Below are 25,610 nucleotides of genomic sequence, written 5' to 3'. Positions count from 1 at the left end.
ATTCGTTTTACACTATTGAGTTTAATAAAGTACTCAGAAGGAAACTGAAGAGAAAGTGAAGAACTGAAAATTTCTCATCCATTTTAGACTTCAAATCATTTGGATGATATCATTAGAAAGCGAAAAAAGAATTACGATTTAAGAATGACTTGACATTGCAGAGTTAAAATACTTACAAGTCATGATATCAAATAAGATTAAATTACTGGCAAGGATAATCTTCTAATTAAACAACTGGGCTGGAACAAAAACCTGCAGCCATTGCAGGCCTCCAGGGCTGACATTGATCACCCTTGTTCTAAACCAACTTAGCAAGAGCAGAGTCACACAGAAACTGGAGCCTAACCCAGCAAGCATTGGGCTCAAGGCAGAAAGAAATCATTAACAAGCACCAGCATATGAATCTTAAAATTAAATAGTATGATAGTTGAGTAGTCACAGTGCGTTCTCACAGGTCATAGCAGCCCAGTCCCTGTCTGTGTGAAGTTTGCACATTATTGATATGTTTTACTGGGAATCCTCAAAGTACAAAGATTTTCTCCCACATCCCAAACACATGCTAGATTAACTAACTTGCTAAACTGGCCTGCTGTAAATGATTGTGAATAATGCAAAAATGAACCCTGTAAAGGACTGGAACCCTTTCCAAGGTTAGTTTCTGCTTCACATCTGATACTGATGACAAATACTATCTTGTAATTAAAATAAGTAAATCTGAAGTGTGTTAATGAATTACAATTTTGCATATAAAATTATTATTATATGAACTTTACCTTAAGTTGGACGAAAGATGTGCATGTTACATTTATTGCTGAATGAGTATAAATGGGTGTGGATTTCTGCCTTTTTTACCTAGCTCTGCCAGGAGTGTCTGTGGCTTACTGCAAGCAACTTGGAGGCACTGATGTACTGACTTAACTCAGTGTTATGCAATGCTGGTCTTGCAATGCTGTAAAGGCTGTTTGCTTTTTTCTCCAACTAATTTCTTAATTATACGCCAAATCTTTTAGTTTAAGGAACATGGCATGTCTCCCTACCATGGATTATTCTGCTATGTCAGAAATTCTCTTCAGAATTATTTTACTTTCAGAAAAGACCAACACAATTGAAGAAGATTAAAAAGTCTCACTCTTAACTTTTCCCTCTTTCTTTTTTTCCCAAGATATTTTCTTCTTTATAATAAACACACGTACAGGGGACAAAGGCTTCACTGCTATTACGGTGGCTGTTGTGTTCCTCATTATTTATGACTTATGGTAAATTGCCTTCTGATTAATAAAGAACTTGAAATTCTTGTGAAGCTACTGAATCAAAATGAAACAAACAGATATGAAAATCAAGAGACTCGTACACAGTAATATACATTACACCAATAACCATTTTACTGAATTTCAAATTCAAATGAAAATTACTTTATTGCACATTTCTGCGACAGTAAAGTTAGAGCAATTAATCTAATGAAATGAAGAAGTGGTTAATCATAGGACTAAAATAAAAAATTGGAACAAAATCTTCCCATCATGGCCTTTCAGGACCAGGACCAAATGTAAGTAAATTATCAGTCAGTCATTTTCTAGACCACTTAGTGCTGAACAGGGATGTGGTTTTAGCCAGAGCCTATCCCAGCTAGCATAAGGCACAAAGCAGAGACCAACCCTGAACGCAGACATGGGGAGAACATGCAAACTCCATGCAGGAGGACCCGGGATGCGAACCCTGGTTTCCTAATTGCGAAGCAGCAAGAGTAATTATCATGACATAATTAAAACAGAATTTCAGTGGTGTTTCATTTGTATTTGTTTACATCCATATTTGTACAATTTCATGTTGTTTGAAATGGTTTTAGAAGTTGTAACTGTATACAGACATTAGTATATTACAGCCAAGCTGTGGTTATCATTGCTGTCCAACAGAGCTAGTATAACGTATGGGAATATTTAATCCAGTTGCTGTCCATCTAGTATTTACAAGTTCTCTTCTTGTTTGTATCATTTTTCCTCCCTAGTTCTCCATTTTTCCACTCTCATTCCTAATGATGTGCAAGTTAGATTAATAGAAAGATGCTCATTGCTGCTGTGTGAGTGGACCCTGTAATGAACTGGCACCTTTTCCAGGGTTTTGTTTCTGCCTTATGCCCATTGCCGAAGGGATAGGCACCAGTCCCCTGTCACCCTGATCTGGGTTAAGTGAGATTGAGATACAACAACATCAAACCTTACGGCATGTAAATAATACAGGAACCCTGCACTTTGTAAATTCAAACCCACCTACAGCCATAAAAATAAGGGTGCCAGAGTGGTTCTTCAGAGTAATGCCACAGGGGAACCATTGTTGGTTCCCAAGAGAATCAGCCATATGGAGGTTCCAGTGAGAACCTTTAGATCCATAACAAGCAACATAAATAACCATAATAATATTAAATTTGTCAAATTTAAATGTCACATGATTTTAAAAGGAGTGTAACATAGCCTTACCCTCATGTTTTCTTCATCTGATTTTTGTTCTGTTCAGCTTTTCAAAACCAACCAACTTAATATGCAACTAATCCTTCACTGTGTGCAATGTTTCTTTGTCAAGCAAAAGTTCTATGAGAAACCATATAACTCAGAGACATGCCACTAAAGAACCAGTATTTTTAAGAGTGTACCTCTTCAAAACAGCCATGATAATTTATCCAATGTAAGCATATACAGTAGCTGTATTAACTAATATTTGGCAGGAAAATTGTGTTGAATAAATATTTTTAAATATTCTCCTTATTGCAATTTTTTTTATATAGTTTGTGTGATTTAAAAACTGCTGAAATACTGTAAGCAAACTTATTTTCATACATTCTTTTAAAGCCTTCACATCCTTGATCCTGAAATGATTATCATAACGGCACAATGCCTGTTTTAATTTTTAAAGGCTGAGTCAGAAGCAATACAAGTGCCTCCCAAGTTTAATACTCTTAGTGTGGAGCAGGGGTGGCTTGCCCTTCCATTTAAAATACCTCTTTTTATTGTGAATGGAAAAAAATAATAGTTACAGTTATATATCTTTAAGTATTCTACCATATTAAGTAGTATTGTGCATTTGAAAATGTGCTCATTCCAGTGTACTGAATAAACTGGTTAAGGTCATCCATAAGAATATGTACTCATGTGTTTGATTTACTTTACTCCTCTCTTCTGGAATACCCTTTATGGTGCAAACATTTACTTTTTCTGGGCTTCCACTGATAAACTGCTGAATGAAAGTGGTGCAATTAGCAAAAATCAACCAAACAAACAGCTGTTAGGAGTGCATAAATTCTAACTGAACAGCTGCACCCTTCCTTGTGCTTGATATATTATTTGGAAAATGTCTTATTGAAATATTTATTGTACATGATTAAAACCTTCTTGGTTCTGTTTGTTGAAACTGAGTTGCATGACATTTAACCAAAGTATTAAATTTTTTCATTTTCTGTTCATTTCTAGCTCAGGAAGTATTCAAAACAGCCAGCAATGCCACCAGTTGCCGGAGGTCCCCCAGATATCGCTCCACCTGATGGAGGCTGGGGCTGGGCTGTAGTGTTCGGTGCCTTTATCTCCATCGGATTTTCCTATGCATTCCCAAAAGCAATTACAGTATTCTTCAAAGAAATTCAGGAGATATTCCATACCACATACAGCGAGATTGCATGGATTTCATCTATCATGTTGGCTGTCATGTATGCAGGGGGTAAGTCTGACAAATGTGTTTCTCAATTCTCACAAAATTAGATGCCTATATCTTCTATTTAAAAAAACAAATAGAGATAAAAATTCAGTCAAATAAAAAACTGACAAAATGCATACATTTAATTTATTGAAAGTGCAGTGAAAGGTTGGCCAACTGGTAATATACTGCATACTTGAAATTTTTAATCATTAAGGGTTTTGTAATATTACGGTATAGTTTAGTGAAAGTTTAATGCATTAAACACAAATGTTCCTGTTTTGCTCATGTTATGTTTTATGATTTTTTTTAAACTAGTGCTTCTTCTGAACCTGATTGATTTCTAATTATTTTATATTACACCTTTCTTAAAGAGTCTGCTAAGATAGACTGTGTTATACAGTTACTTCTGAAACTGTATGTCATACAGATGATAAACTTTTCATGTACTTCAAGATGATTCAATAATTTGGCTTTTAAATAAGGTTTTTTAATTCAACAAAACACACTGTTTCATCTTTGATCGGTCAAAATACAGTTTATATCTTTCCATTTTGTGTGGGTAGATTAGTATGGAATACTCTTAGGATTACTATTGTTTTTACTAGTTGACAAAATTACCCTGGCATCATCAAGTGTTCTACTCATTATGTGCTAACAATATTCATCTGTTAAATACACCATCAGTATATTAGACAAGTCCAGCATGTCACATATCTGAGTATATAGCTTGCTAACCCCAAAGTTTACTTTAGAGAAATTTCTGATTTCAGCAGTCTCAGACTAGGCTTTTTCCTTCTATCGTCTTCTCTGCTTCCTTTTTCTAATTCCATGATGCAGCTATAGAGGTTTACATAAGGGACAAAAGTGCATGTTAAGTTGAATACCCTTTAGGTCTATTACATAAGAGAGGCATGTCCTCCCTTGTAAAAGACCCTTTTTATTGTGAATGGAGAAATTTTCCCCTAAGTAATGCACCAATTCTAAAGGATGATGGGTTTTTAAAATTTGGTGAAAGCCCTTTTAGAAAGTAGCTGTAGGTATGAGATGAAGATAAACCAATCTACTGTATTCCAAAATACAGTATGCATTCCTTAAATTATGAACATGTATAATTTCTCTTAACGCATGCATGATGATCTCTTAAACTACAGTGTCTACATTACTTTATTGCATAGTTTGGGCCTCTTTGTCTTAGCTACTGTAGTTACACTGTGGCCAGCTGTAATGAGGAATGAATGTCACGAAAAGTAATAAGCAGCTCAACTAAACTTGAATTTTAAGTTTCAGAAATAATGAGAAACCACAAATGAGTTATATGTCTGTTTTCATTGATAAAGAGAGCACCAAGGGTGAATTGGACATGATAATTTGTGAAAGGCACTTTTAGTATTTGATTGCATGGATTGAGAGTAGAATATACTGTATTTTGAGCCAGTAAGGTTGGCCAGTCGGTTTCACTTTCTAAATGAAGAAAGGATGGAATATTGTCAAACTTCACAGAAAAACTGACAATCAAAACATAAAAGAATTTGTATGGATTGCCTGAATTTGTAAGCTTTAAGCATCCTAAATATTAACAAACACCAAAGAGAACAATCAATTAAATTGGTTACTGCTATTAATTGACTTTCTAATTTTTCTCCATTTATTGACAAGATTGAATATCAGGAACACTACATTTTGAATATTGTAGAAATGAAGACTGCACGATTCTTACCGTTTTGTGGATAAATGCGTCCTTTCCAAAAAAAATTAAAAAGCAATGAGACTATTAAGGCTGCTTAAAATCCAACCCCACTAATTATGGAACTAGCATATTGTACCAATAATAAATTGTTTAAAAAAGCTGTGTGCAACGTAAAATCATAAATACACACACATATATTGCCACTGATATAATAATAAGGATTTCTGAAGTGAGGAGAATGCACAGTACATTCATAAACTCCAAAATATTGTAGACCTGTGTTGTTCTGTTAATAAGCAAATCAGAACAAAAAGTGACGAGTAAATTATGTAATTGAAAACATATTAAACTTCTTGAACAATGTACAAACTCTATCCATTCAAAACAAAACATTAAAGTCTCTCATTTTCAACATTGAATTTATTTTTATGAAGACTAGTCTTCTTATGCCCAGAGATCATCAGCTGCTAGGATAAAAGGCAATTAATGATTAGAAGTCAATTTAGGAATCTCGGAAAGTCAAGGATGAATAAAAGAGGAATGTGCCTGTAATTCATTAATAGTAATTGTTGTCTGAATACTTCACACAAACTGGGAGAACAAAGCTCTGTTGCTAGAAATCCATGAAACTTCAACACAGATAGATGGATGTACCAGAAAACATGCTTATCACATGCAACTAAATGCATTAACAATGAAAATGTACATAAATAATTCATAATTATGTTAGAATGAAAAACTGAAAAACCTGCCTACAGGTCTGAACACACACATACACCCACACAGCTGTGCAATATACAACTGATCAATGAGCTGGAAAGAAACCTGCAAGTTAAATTTTCTTTCTTGTTGTTGCAGAAACCGTTTTATTATTTACACAGTATATTCAATGTAGAAATTAATGACACACATTAAAGCACAAAATAAAAAAGAATGCCAGATCAGGAGAGTTTCTTTGAGTTTGTATTAAATTTACCTAGCAAATGACAGTTTGTGGTTTCCTGTTAACTGCATTTGGCTAGTAAACAGACATGTGCATAGCTATAATTGTTAACGGTGGTTAACAATCCAAAATGAAATTTGAAGTTGAAGAATATCAAGCAGTTTTTGTAGTGTTTAAGTCTAAGGCTTTGGACTTCAAACCCTGAGGTTGGGGGTTCAAATTCCACTACTGACGCTGTGTGACAATGAGCAAGTCACTTTATCTACCTGAGCTCCAGTTGGAAAAACAAAAGGAATGTAACAAATTAGATCTCAAATACAGTATTGTAAGTCTACATGGATAAAGGCATCAGCCAAATAAAAAGTAATAATAAAAGAATATCAAATCTAACAATAATTTAACATTCTGAGATGACTGAAGATGCCAGGTTTTCTTTGTCATAAGGTAACCAATATATTTTTTGAATCTTTGATTACACTTATCAGTTTATAAAATAGGTTCATTATTGTTATACAGTACATACAGAGTACAGTGAAATATGTAAACTGTTTTGCCTCTGTGAGTAACAGCAGGAGGTTTTGATGAGATACAGTGTGTGTGAATGAACTGCAAGTAAAGAAAATGATTGTTTAAAAGAGTAAACCTTACACACATTAGCAGAAGAAATCAAAGAGACGATGTCCTGGTTCAGAGCAAACAACTAATGAAAGGCCTTGCCAAGAGTAATTGCTCTATGCTGGGGAAGAATAAAGTTGTCATTCCTCAAGAACCATCCTTTTTTCCAGTGCAATTGGCACATTCCAACAAGTGACTATTAATACAGGTTTCCCTGAATTTTGAATATGAAAAACTGTCTTTACCTGGTGCTAGATTTTATAACATTTTTTAAAGTTACAGCAGCCAATGCTGTGATGAAGCTGAGGGAGAAAGGGTTCATTGATGGTGTTTATTACAGGTTATCTATATATTTAAAATAGAATGTCTGCCTGTCTGTATGTCACTTGTACAATCTTATACCCTTTGACAGATCTGGTATGAATTTCACATAGTTGCTCTCTAGGATAATACAGACAAGATAGACTACTTTGGAACCCAAAATTTTGACCCTGGGAGTCCCAGTATTTTTTTTCCTGTGTGCTACACTTTGCCCTTCAGTGCCACCTACTGGCTGAGTGCAAGTGAACCATCTGAACAGACTGAAGCCAGACTAGCAGACAAAGTGTCCAAAGCTTTACCTTACTTACCTGGGCAACACAACACTCTGCTTCTATCTATTGTAATATAAAAAGGAGTATCTTGTGCTATTTGCAGAGGGGTGTTGGGTGAGGCTTGATCAAAAGTGGAAGTGCAACACAGTACAAAGAAGAATCAAAGAGTTGTTGTTTAATTCCTGCTTTGTTGAATTTTTTTAGTAATTTAAGCATTATGAACTGTCCAGCTTGAACTAACATGACAAGTTAGATATGACAGTGTTCATGGTTACAACCCAGCAGGCAGTTACCTCAATTCTGGACTTCAATCGGACTCAAAAAGAATAAATACTCGACTCGCAAGAAAAGAGATATTGATAGACGGGCAGTGTGAATGACGGATGGGACAGCTAGCAATAACAACAGGGTCAATATTTAAAAACAAATATACCTTTACTTTCTTTCCTTAACCCATTCTACAAATATACCTGGGCAATGTAGGTTACTTTGGCTATTATTATATAATACAGAATGACTTAGGACCTGTTTGTAATATCCTTATTCAGCAGCACTCACATAGGAATAAAATAATGCTATTTTATATATGTTTGTTGGTATATTTGCTCGCTCAGGGAAATTTTTATATCCCACATTTGTTTGCAGTATGGATTGCAGAAATTATATTTTAAAATCGTGTAATTTGTATTTTAATGTATTCAAACACTCTGAAACCAAATTTACCTGTGTTTTTCTTTAACCTTATAAACCAGTAAATTAACAAAGCAAATGCCATTTTATTTAAACTATTTAACATGATTGATCTAGTTAATCTGATATAGGTTAAAGTGATTTGAATGTTGACAAAAATGTGTAATGTACTGTTACATCCCACATTTTTCACTATAAATGCAATATAATGATTAAATAATTACTTTTTTTATAATTCATAAAAAAGATGCATATTTAAGCAATTAACAATATTTTTGGTTATGGACCACGTGATCATTAATTGTTAAGTTACATAACTGTATTCAATATACGTTTTATACCGCACACAGAATTATTATTGTGGTCTCTGAAAACTGTTTTCATTTTCTCTTTTTAATTAATGTTTTAAAACTGAGAATACAGCGAAAAGTGGAATGTCTTCTGACTTATAATGCAGGCATTAAATTTAAAGCCTTTCACTTGTGTCTCATGATGATAAGTTTAGTCATTGCCTGAAAACAGGTTTTACATTTGACATGAAATGTATGGAGCTTTAGCGTTTATTATAATAATATAAGCAGAACTGCAATATGGTTTAACTATGCATGTTAGGAATGTCATTGGATCAATAACAGTTTCATAGTATTTTCATAGTTATGGTCAAAGTGGTTTAAGTGAGATAAAGATAAGATTTTAAAACAGCCTTGAGCATGCACTCCTTACTTAAATGACCTTGGTTATTTGCTTTAGAAAAAAAAGATTTTCTTGCATGTTGTTTTAACAGCAGGTGCTAGAATAGTCTATAATTTACCACATGCACTAGTTTCCTATAAACAAATCTCTTGAAATATTTTTTACTTATTATAAGAAAAATTGATATTTGTATCCTTAGAAAGTTGTTTTCTTTTTTATTATAATCTTTCAATTAATTTTTGAAGGGCAGTAAAATAGTTCAATAATATATTACAAGTGCATAATTGTACAAACATGGCTATACTATTTATTCATTTTCTGAATGGCTGCTGCAATGGAAGTATGACAAAACAGTCAACCTTTCAGTCAATGTTTGCCTGTTTCTTTGTTCATTTTCAAATATATTGGTTATTTTTTATCTTGTACTTGAAAGAAGTACAAACTGCCACATTGATGGTTATGTCTGCTTCTCAATATAAAAAGGAAATTGATCCATTGATAACACTAGGATTTTTATCCATAATAAAAGATCCATTATAGTTACAATATTCTTGCAAATGGTAAAACATTATCAGAAATTTTAGACAAACTTTGATGGTCTGGATATGAAAATGATAAAATGATTACATCTCAGACCAACTTTTTCTTTTGATATTTAAAAATGCCTTAATCATATATACAGTACATTTCTGATTGTAATAATGTAAAATGGATGTTGCATTAACATCAGTTGAGGTGACCATGTACGACTGTCCCTGGATGAATATATGAGTCATTTTGTTCAGTGGTGTGTTTCTTGCCTTAGAATTTTCATACTACTGGAATGTGGCAGATGTGCACCTTGTTGTCTTAGCATACCCCTCCAAATAATCACTTGTTCTAGTCTGCAAATAATGAATCAGAAATTTGATTTGTTTCCTATCATTATGTTTTATTTGCAGCATCAGACACTTAAACATTTAATAAAGCTTAGTGTAAAGAAAGCCAAGAAACTACATACAAAAACACAACAGTGTTAAACAGTGACAGCAAGTATTCTGGATTGATGAACCCAAATTTGAAAGAGTCAAAGAAAACTGCACATATGAGTGTCAGGACCCTACAGTAGAGCATGGTGGAGATACCCTGCAGGTTTTGAACTACATTTTTATAAATGAAGTTGGTGGTTTGGTCAGAATTACTGCAATCCTCAATTTTGAGAAGTACAAGCAGATTCTTATCCATCAGGATAAACAATTAGGGAGGTATCTAATTGGTCCCAAGTTCATTCTACAGCATGACAATCGCTTCAAACTCACAGTCCATAACATAAAGGAAAAAAGAAAACAATAAAAAGGAATTCTGCATGACATGATATGATCTCTGCATAGACCTTATCTCAACATCATCAAGACTTTTTTTTACAGAAGAAAGTGAGATGGCTGAATCCTGCAAAGAAATGGGGCAAGTTCTCCAAGATGCATGGAACAAACTACCAGCTGATTTTTTAATAAAACTGTATGACAGTGGAACTGAGATAACTGATGCCTTTTTAGACACAAAGGGTAGTCACACAAAATAGTGATATGATTTCTGTTAATTTACTTTTAACTGTTCTTTTTAGTACATTGTTTAATATGCCTATGATGTGCCTAAGACTTTTGCATATTATTGTATGCTGTAACTTCAACTAACATATAATTCATTTTTTTGTCTGTTTCCTCCTTGATGCCTTGTTTCCTTCAGCTTGTCAAAATAATACAATTGAGGATGCAGAACATTAGTATTTGGATTACAATGCTGAACATGTGCCAGGATATGCTTTGTATGATAAACAGGCCCACTTAAGCATATTCAAAATGCATTATCTGTGGAACTCCCCAAAGTTTAAAATCTACTGAATTAAGTGTAGTGTAACTTAAAGTATATGATAAGAGATACACACTGACAGTAGAACAAGTCTCACTGATGCCAGTGTGGGAGTACAGTAGCCACTTGGGGGCTACATGTGCTAGAAAAGAAATAGGCAACAGTATGAGCTTGAAAGAGTTGTGGCTTGACTGGAAACATATGATTCCCCACTAGAATGCTAGAGAGCTTGTGACCTTGCTACTGGTGTGCATGCCTGACCCTCTCCCTTCATGCTTAGTCAAGAAAAGAAGCACCAGATGTGGAAACACTGCTTGGCCACTTGAGGGCTGACAGTCCAGGTAGGAAAAATATAGAACTGCACTTTCCCTGTTGACAGAGCAGTGGAGAATCATGGTGGAGATCAAGTCCTTTAAGACCAACTTGAGATTCAGGGGTAAAGAAAGTCCAGGTGTTATGGTCTAAGTGTATATTTTATGGTTTATTCTCATATTTAAAGTATTATTTTTTTCATATTTTTATGTATTTTCTGTTAGGTTTGTAATAATGTATCATCCTTTTAAATGTGCCTCCATTCCTTGTGTTTTGTGGATGTTGCCCCCAGAAGGAGGGGCCACCCCTGGCATAACAGCTGCTGAGTCCTTCTTCTGGCTTTATATTCCCAGTAAAAGGCAAGATCCAGCAGTCGAGCATTTGGTTTGTGATTGTGGTTAGTTTTTTTTTTTCTGTGAGTCTTGGTTTTGTTGGATTTTCTGCTTTCTTTGACTTCTTTTGCTTCTTTCTCTTTTTTTTTCTCTCAGATGGTGGGCTTGAACTTGTTTGCTTCAGGACTGCCTTTTAGGCAACTCTTTTCTTGCTGTTTTTGAGCATTTTCCATTTTTTAATAAATATTGTATTTATAAAGATAGTGTGCTGCCCTTTCATCTACCAGCCATGGGTTTAAGGCAGGGGTCCCCAACTCCGGTCCTGGAGGGCCCCAGTGGCTGCAGGTTTTCATTCTAACCCTTTTCTTAATTAGTGACCTGTTTTTGCTCATAATTACATTTAATTTTATTTGACTTGCTCTTGAAGACTCAGACCCAGTAATTGTTCTTTTTCCTTAATTAGCAGCCAAACAATAATGAGATACAAAATGAACCAAAACATGAACAGCAATACATGACCAACATTGTTGATCATACAATATCTGAAATAAAGAAAGGTGAAGGTTTCAGGAATGTTGATCTGCTCAGGTCCCCAAAACATTTTAACAGTGCTCTTAGAAAAGAGAAAATCAACAATTTCAGAAATGTCTGCTATTGCACAATGAGAGCAGCGACAAACCATGGAATTAAAGAACGGGTTTAATTAACAACAACAATTGCCTCCTAATTAAGCAACTGTTTGGAGTCAAATTGGTTGGAGTTTGAGGCCCTAACTTAGTTGGTCTTCTGTTGGCTCACTCACTTCACATTTCATTTCTGTTTGGGTGCCATTTATGGAAAGAAATGAAGCAATTCAAAGGAACAATGAAGAAATTCAGGGGAGCTAATCTTAAAAGAACAAGTCAATTAAAATTGATTCAAAAGAAGTACATTAGCAGGAAAAACAGGTCACTAATTAAGCAAAGATTTAGAATGAAAACCTGCAGCCAATGGGGCCCTCCAGGACTGGACTTGGGGACCCCTGGTTTAAGTGTTATCCATCAAGCTTATGACATGTTCCATAGAATTGCTGGGAACTGCAGGGAAACAAATTGCTGGGAAACAAAATGCCAAAGTAGGATCTCAAGAAACACTAAGGTTTCTCCTCTCTTGCAGCTTATTTTGTATATTTTGGGACTTTAACAGACTTTTCGAAGGTAAAACACCTTTTAGCTTGTGCAGATCAAAGCAGGCCTATAGATTTGGGATTTAAGATATTTGGGATGAGACCAAATCAGGTCAGGAAGAGGAGGCATGGCTGGGCTTACAGAGCTTTTTAGAGGCTTCACAACCATCTGCAACATTTGGAACATCATATCACAACACCCAGGAGTCACTGGAGGGAGGTCAAACCCTGTGTCTCTGGAGTAAATAGAAGACTGTGCCTAATTATGGTGGTGATTCTGTGTCCTGGCCAGTAGTGACACAAGCAGGCTGTTTAAAGCAACCTCCATACTAGGTTCCAGTTGAATGCATAGTTTTGATGACATTTTGGCAGGTGGAACAAAGGCCAGGGTCTGCAGTGATAAAGCTAGTGATAAGAGGTAAAGGCTGTTCCTTCTGGTAGCATTATGGTGGGCAAACAGGCAAGCCTTTTCACCGGATAGACTTGGCTTCAAGACCTGTAAATTCATGTCTAGAAAGGCAGCAGGTTTTTCTATTTTACTTCTGATTATTTGCTTTGTTTTTTACTCCCCTTTGAACAGTACATTTTGTAGTAAAGGTGGCATTTTTTCAGACTTTTTTGCGTCCTTTGTGTTGATCTTTTTTGTGGAGAGCTTTATATTACATATAGAGAGAATATGTGAAAGCAGTCTACAGTTGTGCTCATAAGTTTACATAACCTGTAAGCATTTGTAAGACGTGTTCCGTACATTAAAGAAAATATGACTGATCAGGCAAAATACATTTCATTTACTTTTAATGAAATCCAAGTTAAACTATAAGGCATCACAGAACAGCACAGCCATTAAACAAAACATATTAATAAGGAAAATAATAAGATGATGCCTATTCAAAAGTTTGCATATAATTAGTTCTTACTACTGTTTATTGCCCCCTGTAGCATCAATGATGACATGCAGTTTTTTGTGATAGTTGTGGATGAGGCCCTTGATTTTCTTAGGTGGTAGAGCCGCCCATTCTTCTTGGCGAAAAGCCTCCAGGTCCCGTAAATTCTTAAGTTGCCTTGCATGATCTGCACATTTGAGGTCTCCCCAAAGTGGCTCAATGAAATTGAGGTCAGGAGACTGTGTTGGCCTCTTCAGCACCTTCACGTTATTCTTCTGTAGCCACCGAAGGGTCAGCTTGGTCTTGTGTTTTGGATTACTGTCATGTTGGAAGATCCAGGTGCATTCAATGTGCAGCTTCCGGACTAATGAATGGAAATTGTCCTTCAATATTTTCCAGTAACATGCTGCATCATGCCGTCAATTTTCACTACGTTACCTGTGCCATTGTAGGTCATACACCCCCAGAACATCAGAGATCCACCTCCATGCTTCACTGTAGGGATGGCATACTTTTACAATAGGCCTTATTCTGTTCTCTCCAAATATGCCGTTTATGGTTGCGACCAAAACATTCAATTATGGTCTCATCACTCCAAAGGACTTTGTTCCAGAAGTTTTAAAGCTTATCTAGATGCTGTTTGAAATATTGTAAGTGGGCGACCATGCAGCCCATATTTGTTCAAGTACCTCCTTATTGTGCATCTTGAAACATTAACACCACTTGTTTGCAGAGAAGCCTGTATATCAGCTGAAGTGGCTTATGGGTTTTTCTTGGCAGCTCGACAAATGATCCTGGCAGTTGTGGCTGAAATCTTGATTGATTTACCTGACTTTTGTCCTGGTAACAACAGAACCCTTAACTTTTCACTTTTTTGTCAGAGTTTGAATGCTACTGACAGGCATTTTCAGATCTCCGGATATCATTTTATATCCTTCTACTGATTTATACAAATCGACATTTTCTGACAGGTCTTTTGCTTTACCCATGGTTTGGTATCCAGCAGTCAGTACAGCTCTGAATGAATTCAAATGAACTGTTTATACACAGACACTGATTACAGTCCAAGAGGTTACAGGTGTTGTCATTCTCCATTAGTTACCCTTAATTTGAACCTGTGTGTGGCAAATTGTATGTATGTTATCAGCCCCGACATTCAATGATATGTAAACTTTTGATCAGGCCCATTTGCATGATTTCAGTTATCATTATGATTTAAAAAGGGCATACACAATTATGTGATAATAAACTTCCTCACCTGACCACACTCACTAATTAAAAGGAAAGCTTTCTGATTACCTATATTTTCCAAACAATGACCAATATTTCACAAATTCTGCCAGGGTATGTAAACTTATGAGCATTGTGGTATATGGCTAGTTAGAATGATTCTTCATTACATAAAAATTCAATTCATTTTATTTTTGCATATTACTCACTGAGGTAATGTGCAGAGCACTGTGACAAATTCTCAGGTAAAATGCAAATACAAATTTTACAAATGACTAATTACATAATAATTGCACATAAAGATCCCAGCAATATCCATCCCATGGAGAGGGAAGCAAAAACTCCAGTCAGCAGCATCCATGGTCAGTTTAAATAGAGAATGTCATAGACAGAGTCACTGGTTCCCACCTCTTCCTGGGCATTCAACAGTAAAGTCTGTGCTGGTTTGTTTAATCTCACTGCATCTTTCCATCTGTTGATTTCAAGGTTCCAAGTATTACAAGTGTCTTTTCTTTGGACATGAAAACAGCTTAGCAGTACAGCAGTGGCACCGTGCCACATCAAGATCTCAGAAAAGAAGCATAATATGAGAGGGTTAGTAAAGGTTCATAATTATTGTATTACTTATTTTTTTATACAAATGACCAATGAACAAAGTTGCAATAAGTCAAGCTGCTTATCAGCACTAGTCAGGGTATACTAGACTAAAGTAATGAATCTCAGCCTGGATTTAAACACTAAGACCAAAGGAGCATTTCCTATATAAGCAGGCAGATCATTCCACAGCTTTGGGGTCATGTAACTAAAAGCTCAACTTCCCACTGTTATTTTATTAACAAGTAAGCCCGCGATTCACTAGCGAATCGGAAATCCAAGAATGGCAGTCAGTTTCTGTTCCGTCCGATATTTGGATGGATGACATATCATGGAGGGTGGGTGCGTCTGGGGAAATGTCATTTAATGAAATAAGCATATCTGTACTATAGCGGTTTCGTTTTGTGCAGACGTGATTCTGTTGCCTTTGCTGACACCGACTGCTGGCAGAGTGGAGCACAGCAAGTTTAGTTTACAGGTTGTGGTTTTCGTGTGCCAGCCACTGAGTCGGGGAAGCCGCTGGGTTTGAGTCTGTGACCGTTATGTGATTTATATTACTGGCATAGTGGATTAGAGCAAGTGTAATGAACAGGTTGTGTTTGGGCGCCACCTACTGACTCTGGGAAGCCGCTGCGTTTGACTCAGGGGCGTGCGCCATGGCGCAATATACGCCTCAGTGGGAAGCCGGCGTGTGATGAAATATCATGGAGGGTATATGCGGTGGTGTGGGCGGTCGCATCTGGGCGGCTGTACAACCTGGCGTGCACGCTTTACCTCAGGTGTAGTTCACAGGTCGTAGGCATGGTAAAGTTTCCATTTAATTCAATAACCCTGTTTGAACTAAAGCGGTTTCTTTGTGTGGGTGCCTTCGTTCATTGTTTGTATCCATACGGGCTCATGTTTGTATTACTAATCGTTGAGCTCCCTCCATTTGAATACGTGCCTCCTTTGCCTGTGCTGTGTCAAAAGCGCGTTGTGGGCACGCTCGTTCATTGTCCGGGCGGCTGTACAACCTGGCATGCATGCTTTACCTCAGGTTTAGTTCACAGGTCGTAGGCATGGTAAAGTTTCCATTTAATTGAATAACCCTATTTGAACTAAAGCGGTTTCTTTGTGTGGGCGCCTTCGTTCATTAGGTCTAGTTTACAGGATTTGTTGTTTGGGCGCCACCCACTGACTCTGGGAATCCGCCTCGTTTTGGGAAGCCGCTGCGTTTGACCCTACAGGTTGTGTTGTTTCGGCGCTCACAGGTTGTGTTGTTTGGGCGCCATCTACTGACTCTGGGAAGCCACCGCGTTTTGGGAAGCCACTGTGTTTGACTCTGGGGCGGGCGCCACGGTGCAGTACGCATGCGCCTCGGTGCGTCCGCCGTGCATAAATTAACTGTGGTTTAGTAAGATAGATCCTTAGAATCTTTAGTAGGTCGGCATCTTGAGCTTTTAATGCATGCTCTAGTTTGTAAGTACTGTAATGATAAATTAATTCTTAGTGATAATTAAAACAAATTGAACAGAAGTAACAGCCTTTTCAGACTTATTGGTTTAACTTAACTCAAATAAATAAAACCCCAATCCACCTTATTTTAAACTACATAGTAATACAGTACATTGTAATTGTTTTATGCCTATTTGGCTTGATTTCAGCAATTTACAGAATAAAGGGTTTAAAGTAAAACTTGATTCTTCAGATTCAGAGAGCCAATAGTGCAAAAGCAAAAAAGAGAACAATAAAAAATAAATCCAGTATAGTGTATATTACAAGGCTCTTAATAACAGTATAATCTACAATGTGATATACAGTGTTTATCAAAAGAATCATTATAATATTACGAAATTTGTATTAGACATCAATGGACAGAATATTTATGACACAGCAGTGTACAAATTAGAGTTACTTTCAAGATCAAATTGATTTTAAGTTACATTCATGTACAGAATATAAGTACACTGAGGTTATACTTCTTATTTCTTGGCATGATGATGCATTAACACTCTACCTTGAGCCCTCATCGACCAGTTATTTAAACCTGCTTATTGTCTGCAGGATTATTAGGAGCCTGTCCTAGGAAGAGAGGGTGCAAAGCATAAAAATAAAAATGTTAGGGGGTTCCAGACAATCATAGAACACATTCACTTACACCAGGTCATTTTAGTACTTTCAGTCTACTCAGCATGTTTTTGAGTAGTGAAAATAAACTAGATCTCCCTTAGGAAACGAATGTAAGAATGAAGAGCACAGCAAGTAAACACATTGGGAATCAAGTGCTGTGAGGCACAGACTACATTTAAATGCATGTGATAAACATTTTAATGTAGGCCTATGCAGCAAATCCTTTTCATGATAAACATTTTGTATAGAATTATTTATTTGAAATATTTTGTAATAAAGAATGTCATAGTTGACATTAAAAATATATCTTTATATACAAATAAATGTGATAAAAGATGTCCAAAAATGATAAGTCCTTTAGGTTCTAAAGTAGCTTCATTGGACTGTAGTTGATTGTAGGCATTACTGCCATGGCCCAAGGTGAAACCACTCATAGTAAATAAATTTTAGCAGCTGGTAGAAATTGATTGTCATTCTGAGGACCAGCAAAGTGGAACTATTTGCCAGATGCCAAAAAATATGTCACATTTTTATTGTATTCCATATGCTTAATACCCTTAAAGGATCACTGTGTATACGCATATTTGTTGTATTTGCATTTTATCATTTTCACACCAAAAGCAATGAGTTATTTATTCTAAAGATTAAATAATGCAAGTGGGTTTTGGCTTTCAACAATTTCTACCTAAATGGCTTCTGATTCATTTACTGTAGGTATCAGAAAATGGTAAAAGTTCCTTTTTAGCATATTTATAGAAAATGAATGCACTCCTGGCCGTGGTTAAGAAGTTTGTAGCACGTGGGTAGCCTAAGGGATATCTATGAAGGTGCCTATTTTTTACACATCATCACCTTGACTGGTTTTTACACATTAACATATTTTCCGTTATAATGATTTTTAGACTTTCTCATGCAGTCACCAACGGTCCACATCAATAAACATTGTGAAACCATCTGCTTGCACATCTGCTTTTTTCCTTTGATCAGGCTCCCAAGTCAGGAAAAAAACCATGCTGCATCTTATAAATTAAATACATTTATCAAAGCCATTGCTTTTGTTCTGCTGAATTAAGTAAATAAGTACCCATAATGAGAGCCTGTCAGGCAATAAAAGTAATATATCCAGTTGTGCCTTCTTCACACTGGTTTATAAACCAAAAATGAATGCCTTCATTAAATTACATAATGAATATCTAGTGACAAAGACTGTACATTATTTAAAGTGGGGATTAGTAATGAAAGTATTTCTAATTGGGTAATAAGCAATAACCCATTTTGTTAGTTTTGTTAATATGTATGTTTTTTTAACCAGAAGGCATTCACTGAATAATTTTGTTTATTTAAAATTTGGTTAAGAGTGGCATTGGTAGCTCTGCTGCTTCTTGTTCTTCTAGTATCAGCCTGTGTTTTCTCTAGGTACTCCAGCTTTCTTTCACATCTCCGAGATGTGCATGTGTTAAGCTGACTGGCATTTATAAACTGGTGCAGAGCAAGTTGGTAGGTGTTTGGGTCTGTGCTGTTTTTGAAGATTAGCATCTCATCCTAGAGCAGTACCTACCTTGAGGCTGATACTACTGGGACAGAGTCCATTACCCCATTAACCTGTAAATAAACAGATTAATGAAATAAATGGATGGAAATGGAGTAGTACAGTCTTTAGTGCATTCATATTCACATTTTTTCTATAGGAGCTTTACATGTTCTTGCAGTAATTGTCTTTTTTTTCGGTACACCACATTCTTTTCACATATCCTAAATTGATCTTAACTAGTTTTAACTAATATGGTTGTGTGCCTCAGGAGTTGTTTCTTTCCTTACATCTGCTGCTGTTGAGATTAGCTTTGACTTCCTATGACCCTGTGTTAGAATAAGAGGGTTTCAAAAAATAAGTTGTGTTTTCTTTTTTGAATGAGTACCGTTTCTTAGTATATATGTTGAAAAGTTATTGATGTAAATTTTAGTTGATTTATTTAATTTCAATGTTGTATTAACACTGGTTTTATTGTAACTGTAATATTTTATTTATTTAATATTGTGACTGTTGCAATTCATGTTTTTTGTAAGGTATCCTTGAGTACATTGAAAGGCACCTACAAATAGACTAAAATAATAATAATAACTTGACATACATAGTTCATATCCATTTCAAATATAAAAAGGGGATTGCAAATTTAACTTATTAATTTAATGTGTCTTGTTTATGAAGGGTTGAATCCTGTTGAGTTTACAGTATCTTTTTACTACTGCTGCTATGAATACAATAAAGTAAGTGTTTGAAACTACAATAAAATGCACAAAAGTCACAATGGCAACAGCGGACCTTCATGTGACATTTTACTATGTATGTTTTATGAATATATAAGTAAGAAAGTTTGTAGTTCTTTAAATGCTACATTTTTATTACGAAATTCTTTTATAATTACATCTAGACCTTTTTCTAGCAGAAACAGCTGAGAATCAATATTTAGATAAATTGTTTAAAGCAGTGGGTCCTCAAGGTAAGGGTCCTGGGGCTTCACTCTGTTCTTCAGGTTTTTGTTCCTACCAGTTTCAATATCAGTGATTCATTTTACCAAAAACTGATCTCTTATTCTGCATTTAGCAAATAGCAGTAGTGTGAAATTCACATTTTAAAGAAATTTATATTTTTGTTATAGGTTTTAAGTTCTTAGCTCTCTTTTGTCATTTTCCTATTTATTCTATTTTTCTGTGGAGTTTACTCACTTACGTGTATCCTTATAATGGCATTAATACTGACCGAAGAAGAAACCAGAGCAAAAGACAATGAATGGTGAAACTGCTTAAATAAAAAGCACTCCTGGAAAAGTGGAATGAAGATTATGATGATGATTAATGATGTTGATTAAAATTTTAAAAGAACCAAGATAAAAATAATTTATTATCTCCATACATCATGCATAAATGCTTGCTACATTCTGATAAATTGTAGCAAACCCAGCTTTGAAATTTCTGGATTGACACCATAAAATGGAAAGAAGGAAGTAAAAGGTTCTAAATTAAGATAGGACTCCAAATAAAAATATACATTGAATGGGACAAAACCTTGGAGTCACAAAATTAATTTGAAAAGCACTTGTTTATAGGACGTATGGGCTGGTAAAGTGCAAAAGTCATAGAAATGCAAATTTGATTAGTCCATTCCTACCAATGATGTTGACATGCAGTGAAGTTTAAGCTCTTCTTAAAAATGTTTAGTATAAAAGGGTCCTGAAATAATTTGATACCAAGTTACCAATCAAAGAGCTAGGACAAAGTTTTATACGTTAGTGTAATTCACCAGTTACCAGTCTCAGAAGACTTCAAATTATGTGCAGAGTGTTGTAAAAACTCTAATGTAGAGAGAGTTACAGTATATGTTTGTAGTAGAATGTTTAGAAACCCAACAGCCTATAGAGATTAACAAAGAAAACTAACTCTTCCTTGTGGTGGAGAATGTTTCTGAAATTACTCCACAGAATAACAAGAAAACAAAAGACCATAAACATATAGAGGGTGCTGTATCCCTCTTCAGCTGTAGCATAATTCAACAATGCAATGCAAGCTGAGTAGCAATGGCAGTCATATAGGGGTACCGGAGCAGAAAACATTTATTCTCAAAAAACATTGCTGCTCATTTTAAGTTCTCAAAAGATTTTCTAAAGGTTTTTGGAAAAATGTTCTGTAGAGTCCGTCACGATAATGACTCTGTACATCACAAAAAATATTTAAGACAAAGTAATTTGTGTTTTGGAAAGGCCAAGTTAAACTTGTAATATTAATCCAGCAAAAATGTTGTCATAGATCATGAGAAACAGCCAATAAATGTGGAACAACTAAAGCAATTTTGTAATAAAAATCAGCAGTTACACCTCAAAAGAGATGCAAGAGATGGATTAGTAAATGGGTGAAATGTTTGGCAGCTGTCATAGCTGCTAGAAATATCCCATTTGTTTAGAAAAAGTAAGTCATATTCATTATTAAACAGTAAAAGAAGGGGTTCACAAGTAGCAGAGTATATGTTTGAACATATTTTCTAAATTATTTTAAGACTTGGGTAAGCACACTAGTGTTATCATGTAGGAAATGTGGAGAAAAGACGAAAAAGGCAAAAAAATGTCTCAAGTCAAGGGATATTAAGCACAAATGCTTTACTGAGCTAATACAATTACACCTTGACTATGGTGAATAGTTGTACTCAACACACACTACAGGGACTGTTTATTTGTAGAAATTAATCACTGAAGGACAATCATTTATAAACCTTAACCACAGAGTACATTCTACTCTTGGTAGAATAAGAAAACAGAACCTCTTCTGCCTTGAACAGAGAAGTCTTCATAAGGTAAGTGCCTAACATAGGCCTTCATAATTCTTGAAAGTATCAATAAAGATGATCCTGGGGAATTCTTAAATTTATACATATAAATGGGTGCTCAGTGACATTGTTGCAAATTAAGGGCAATATTATATATCCAAAAATCATTGAGCATAAAATTACATAAAGGGTCACAGGAATCTGGAACATCCAAATGGAATACCTTGTTAACCATTAGATGACTCATTCAGAGAAAATGGACTGAATAGTCTGTATTGGTTGAAATATTTTCTGGATTTCAGTGGCAGAACTGCTAACCAACCGTCACTAATCAATCCGAAAAATATTAGGGGCTTTAGAAAGTGAAAGAATCAATGAACCCTTGAAGAAAGCATCCAATATGTTGGAAGGAAACAAATGGTGAATTTTAATGTGCCATTATTTCTATTATAAATAAGCCATGTACCAAACGGAAGACTTTAATGATAAATATATTTACTGTATATTTGCAAAAATAAGTTTGGTTATGATATGTATCCAAAATTGATTTATTTTTTGGTATCTTTTATTATCTTTAATTACTAAGGGCATGTGGCTTTGTCCTGGAGTTGTTTTTTTTTTTTTTTTGCCTAATTCACCTTAATTGATATTGGAGTTGCTTTATTCTTATTGTGCCCTTGAGCTTGAAATGGAAGGATGGATGATTTACAATGCAAGACTTGTCTCCATGATATATTTTGTATGTAAGAGAAACATTTTATTCTTTTTTTGTGCCATTTTATATTGTAATAAAGATTAGAGCTATATAGTCAGGATTTACAAAGCATGGTAAATACAAATAAATATGTAAATATCACTACTATTGTAAAACATATACATGTTTTTATGCTAATTGCCTGCTGGAATTTTTCAGGCTGTTTTTCAGTTTTCCAAACATGCAATAAAAGCAAATATACTGGTAGATAAAATAACTGAAAGAAATAATTAATTTTATTTAATGCACATTGTAATTGCACTCTGAGACCTAAAAAGATTTGTAATTCAGAGCTGAGATGGATGAATGCCATTAAAGTCATGTGAATACATTTGATTAATGCTGAATGAAGGTCTTGACAGCTGGCCATGAGTCCCCCTTACTTCTATGAAGTTTCCAGTGCCTTTTTCTCAGTATACTAGGGTTGATTAATGTGTAATTAAAAATAGCTGCATTTGTTCCTATGAAAAGTAATACTAGAACTGGGCATCAGTTTAAGATTAATTTTATTGCATTTACACATATAGATAAATATTACATTTCTCAGTTCATTATTAAGTCTTGTGCGTTAAATCTTTGCATATTCAGTGATAAAATGAGTACCATTGGTTTATTTTTATATTTTATAAAATATATAGTGTGTAATTTTATTTATTTATATATATATATATATATATATATATATATATATATATATATATATATATATATATATATAAAATTTATTGTGGAAGATTCAGCCTTGACACAGACAGACACAGGAAACCCAAGTCCAAAACACACACGTTTATTGTTCTTCTGCCCTCTACAGCACCACACAATGCACAAACCCACAATGCTTAATCCTTTCTTTCCTTCTCTCTTTCTTCACTGCCTCCTTCACTCCTCTCTCGCAAGTTCTGTCCTCTGCCTCTTGTCTCCAGCTCCTCGAAATGAGTGAGGTGGCCCCTTTTGTAGATAGATAGATAAATAGATAGATAGATACTTTATTAATCCCAAGGGGAAATTCACATACTCCAGCAGCACCTTACTGATACAAAAAACAATATTAAATTAAAGATTGATAATAATGCAGGTAAAAACAGACAATAACTTTGTATAATGTTAATGTTTACATCCCCGGGTGGAATTGAAGAGTCAAATAAATATATAATATTATAATATAATAATAAAAATATATAATAATATAATTATAATGCACCCGGATGTGTTCCAGGTGCTCCCTGACGCTGTTCCGGCAGCACTTCCTGGTGTGACGGAAGTGCTGCAGTCCAAGGCTCTGGGATTGTCCAAGCTCCCGCTGGCGGTGGCCACGGTCCCCAACAGGATATATGAGAGAGAGAGAGAGAGAGATGAATATATAAATGGATGCATGAATGGATATTTTCAGTGTCTATAAAAAGTAGTCACCCTCTTGGAAGTTTTTTTTATTAGATTGTTATACACCTTTGACTCACAGCGAATTTAATTTGGCTTTTTTGACACTGACCAACAGAACACAAATCTTGAATGTAAAAGTAAAAACAGATCTCTGCTAAATGATCTAAATTAATTATAAATATTATATATATTGAGGTCAAGTGAGGAATCACAAGTTCAAAACAGTAAACGTTGGGGCACCAACCCAGTCATCCCTGTTTACTTCTAACAGAGATGAAAGCAAAATAAATGCAGACAATGGCACAGAGGCAGTGAAAATAAAAATAAACAAAAAGGCTGCCAAATCAGACTTCAGATCTTTAATGCTTTAAAGCTGTTCAACCACACAGGAGCTCCATTCTGTGCCATGCTCTGTTCACAGAGTGACACCATCTTCTGTCAAACCCATGACTTATAGGCAGGAGACTGGAAGGAGTGGAGCCAGGTTCCCTTCACTTGGCATCTTCTCTGTGCTGTGGAAGGAATAGTAGAGGACATGATCGACCGGGGAACCCTTTAGGTGATCCAAAGACACGCTTGCATAACAATATATGCAGTATATACTTTATATATGTGTATCTATGTGTGTGTGTATATGTATATAATATATATATTAAAAACCACCCCCTCTTTACACTTAATGCCATAATGTAGCTTTTAAAATCTGATATGAAAAGACCAGTAATTGACAATTGCACAAAGTTTGTCCAATAAAATAAAAAAGCAGCTGTTTTCATATGTATAATATGTGCTTGTTGTGAAAATGCATTAGTATTAGTACTGCATTTTGTTGAAATTTATTACATTTGATTGCTGACTCTGTTGTACATTAGCTTGATATGATTAAGTGTGGCTACAAGTATGTGTGTGTAAGCCTGCCTTGTGATGGGGTACCACGCTGCTTTAAGGACAGACAGACAGACAGACAGATAGATATGAATGGTTAATGACATTGTTCTAGGTGTAACAGTCGGTCAGAGTCCTTATTGTGGTGTTCATTTGCGACATAGATGAATTAAATACCCACTGTAATCATTCCCTCGATTTTCACTAAATTGCAAGTGAGCATATCCACTAAGCAACAGTGCCTGAATGCCCAGGCATCAGCGACTTTCTTTGTCCAGAATGAATACAATGACAAGGGTGTTATAATTATCAGTAATGCTTATGTATCAAACATGAAATGACTGATTAAATTTGTGAAACACATGCAGCCCTCTGTTGTGTTTTAAGTGATTGAGTATACAACAAGCTTCTTGTTAATACAGTACAGGGACATTAAATTCTCAGTAGAGTTTTGGGCAGCACAACACACAGCAGTAGTTTCAGTATGAGTATTGTGCATAAACAGAGTCTGTGTAGCGTTAAAAGTACAGCAACATTTTGTGACATTTGCAGCATGTCGCTCTTAAGAGGACTATTTCCTTATTTGCTATACTGTTTAAAGTTATTCATTCTCGTTACTTTTTTATCTCCATATGTCTTTATTGAGCTATTTAGTTCATTTGACATCAGTTGTAACAAGCCAGACTGATCATTGTGTTGGTATTTCCATAATTACTTTTGTTACATTATGTAGAATGTCTAAGCTCTCAAAAATGCAAGCTTTGACTATGAATACATATTGTTATTTGAGCTGTGTTTAAACAGATATCACTGATAAAATTTCCAAATGCTATTGTCATTTTAGCTGAATATTTTTCAGATAATTTATAGAAAATCATCAAGTGTATAATTACACTT

General features: G+C 35.2%; 1 protein-coding gene across 2 annotated transcripts in view; it reads left to right on the top strand.

The window, feature by feature from the left end:
* Window positions 1-25,610, top strand: part of LOC114658510 (monocarboxylate transporter 2-like) — a 122,128-nt gene that overhangs the window by 50,366 nt on the left and 46,152 nt on the right. For both annotated transcript variants that reach the window (XM_028810576.2, XM_028810579.2), the window contains exon 2: window positions 3,462-3,705. In XM_028810576.2, the coding sequence (XP_028666409.1) occupies window positions 3,489-3,705 (217 nt within the window). In that variant the 5' untranslated portion in view covers window positions 3,462-3,488. The remainder of the gene's footprint in view (window positions 1-3,461; window positions 3,706-25,610) is intronic.

This window comes from Erpetoichthys calabaricus, chromosome 1 (assembly GCF_900747795.2).
Source record: "Erpetoichthys calabaricus chromosome 1, fErpCal1.3, whole genome shotgun sequence".
In the NCBI taxonomy this organism is placed as follows: domain Eukaryota; kingdom Metazoa; phylum Chordata; class Cladistia; order Polypteriformes; family Polypteridae; genus Erpetoichthys; species Erpetoichthys calabaricus.
The sequence above is the reverse complement of the archived record's forward strand: the minus strand, read 5'-3'. Positions and strand labels throughout refer to the sequence as shown.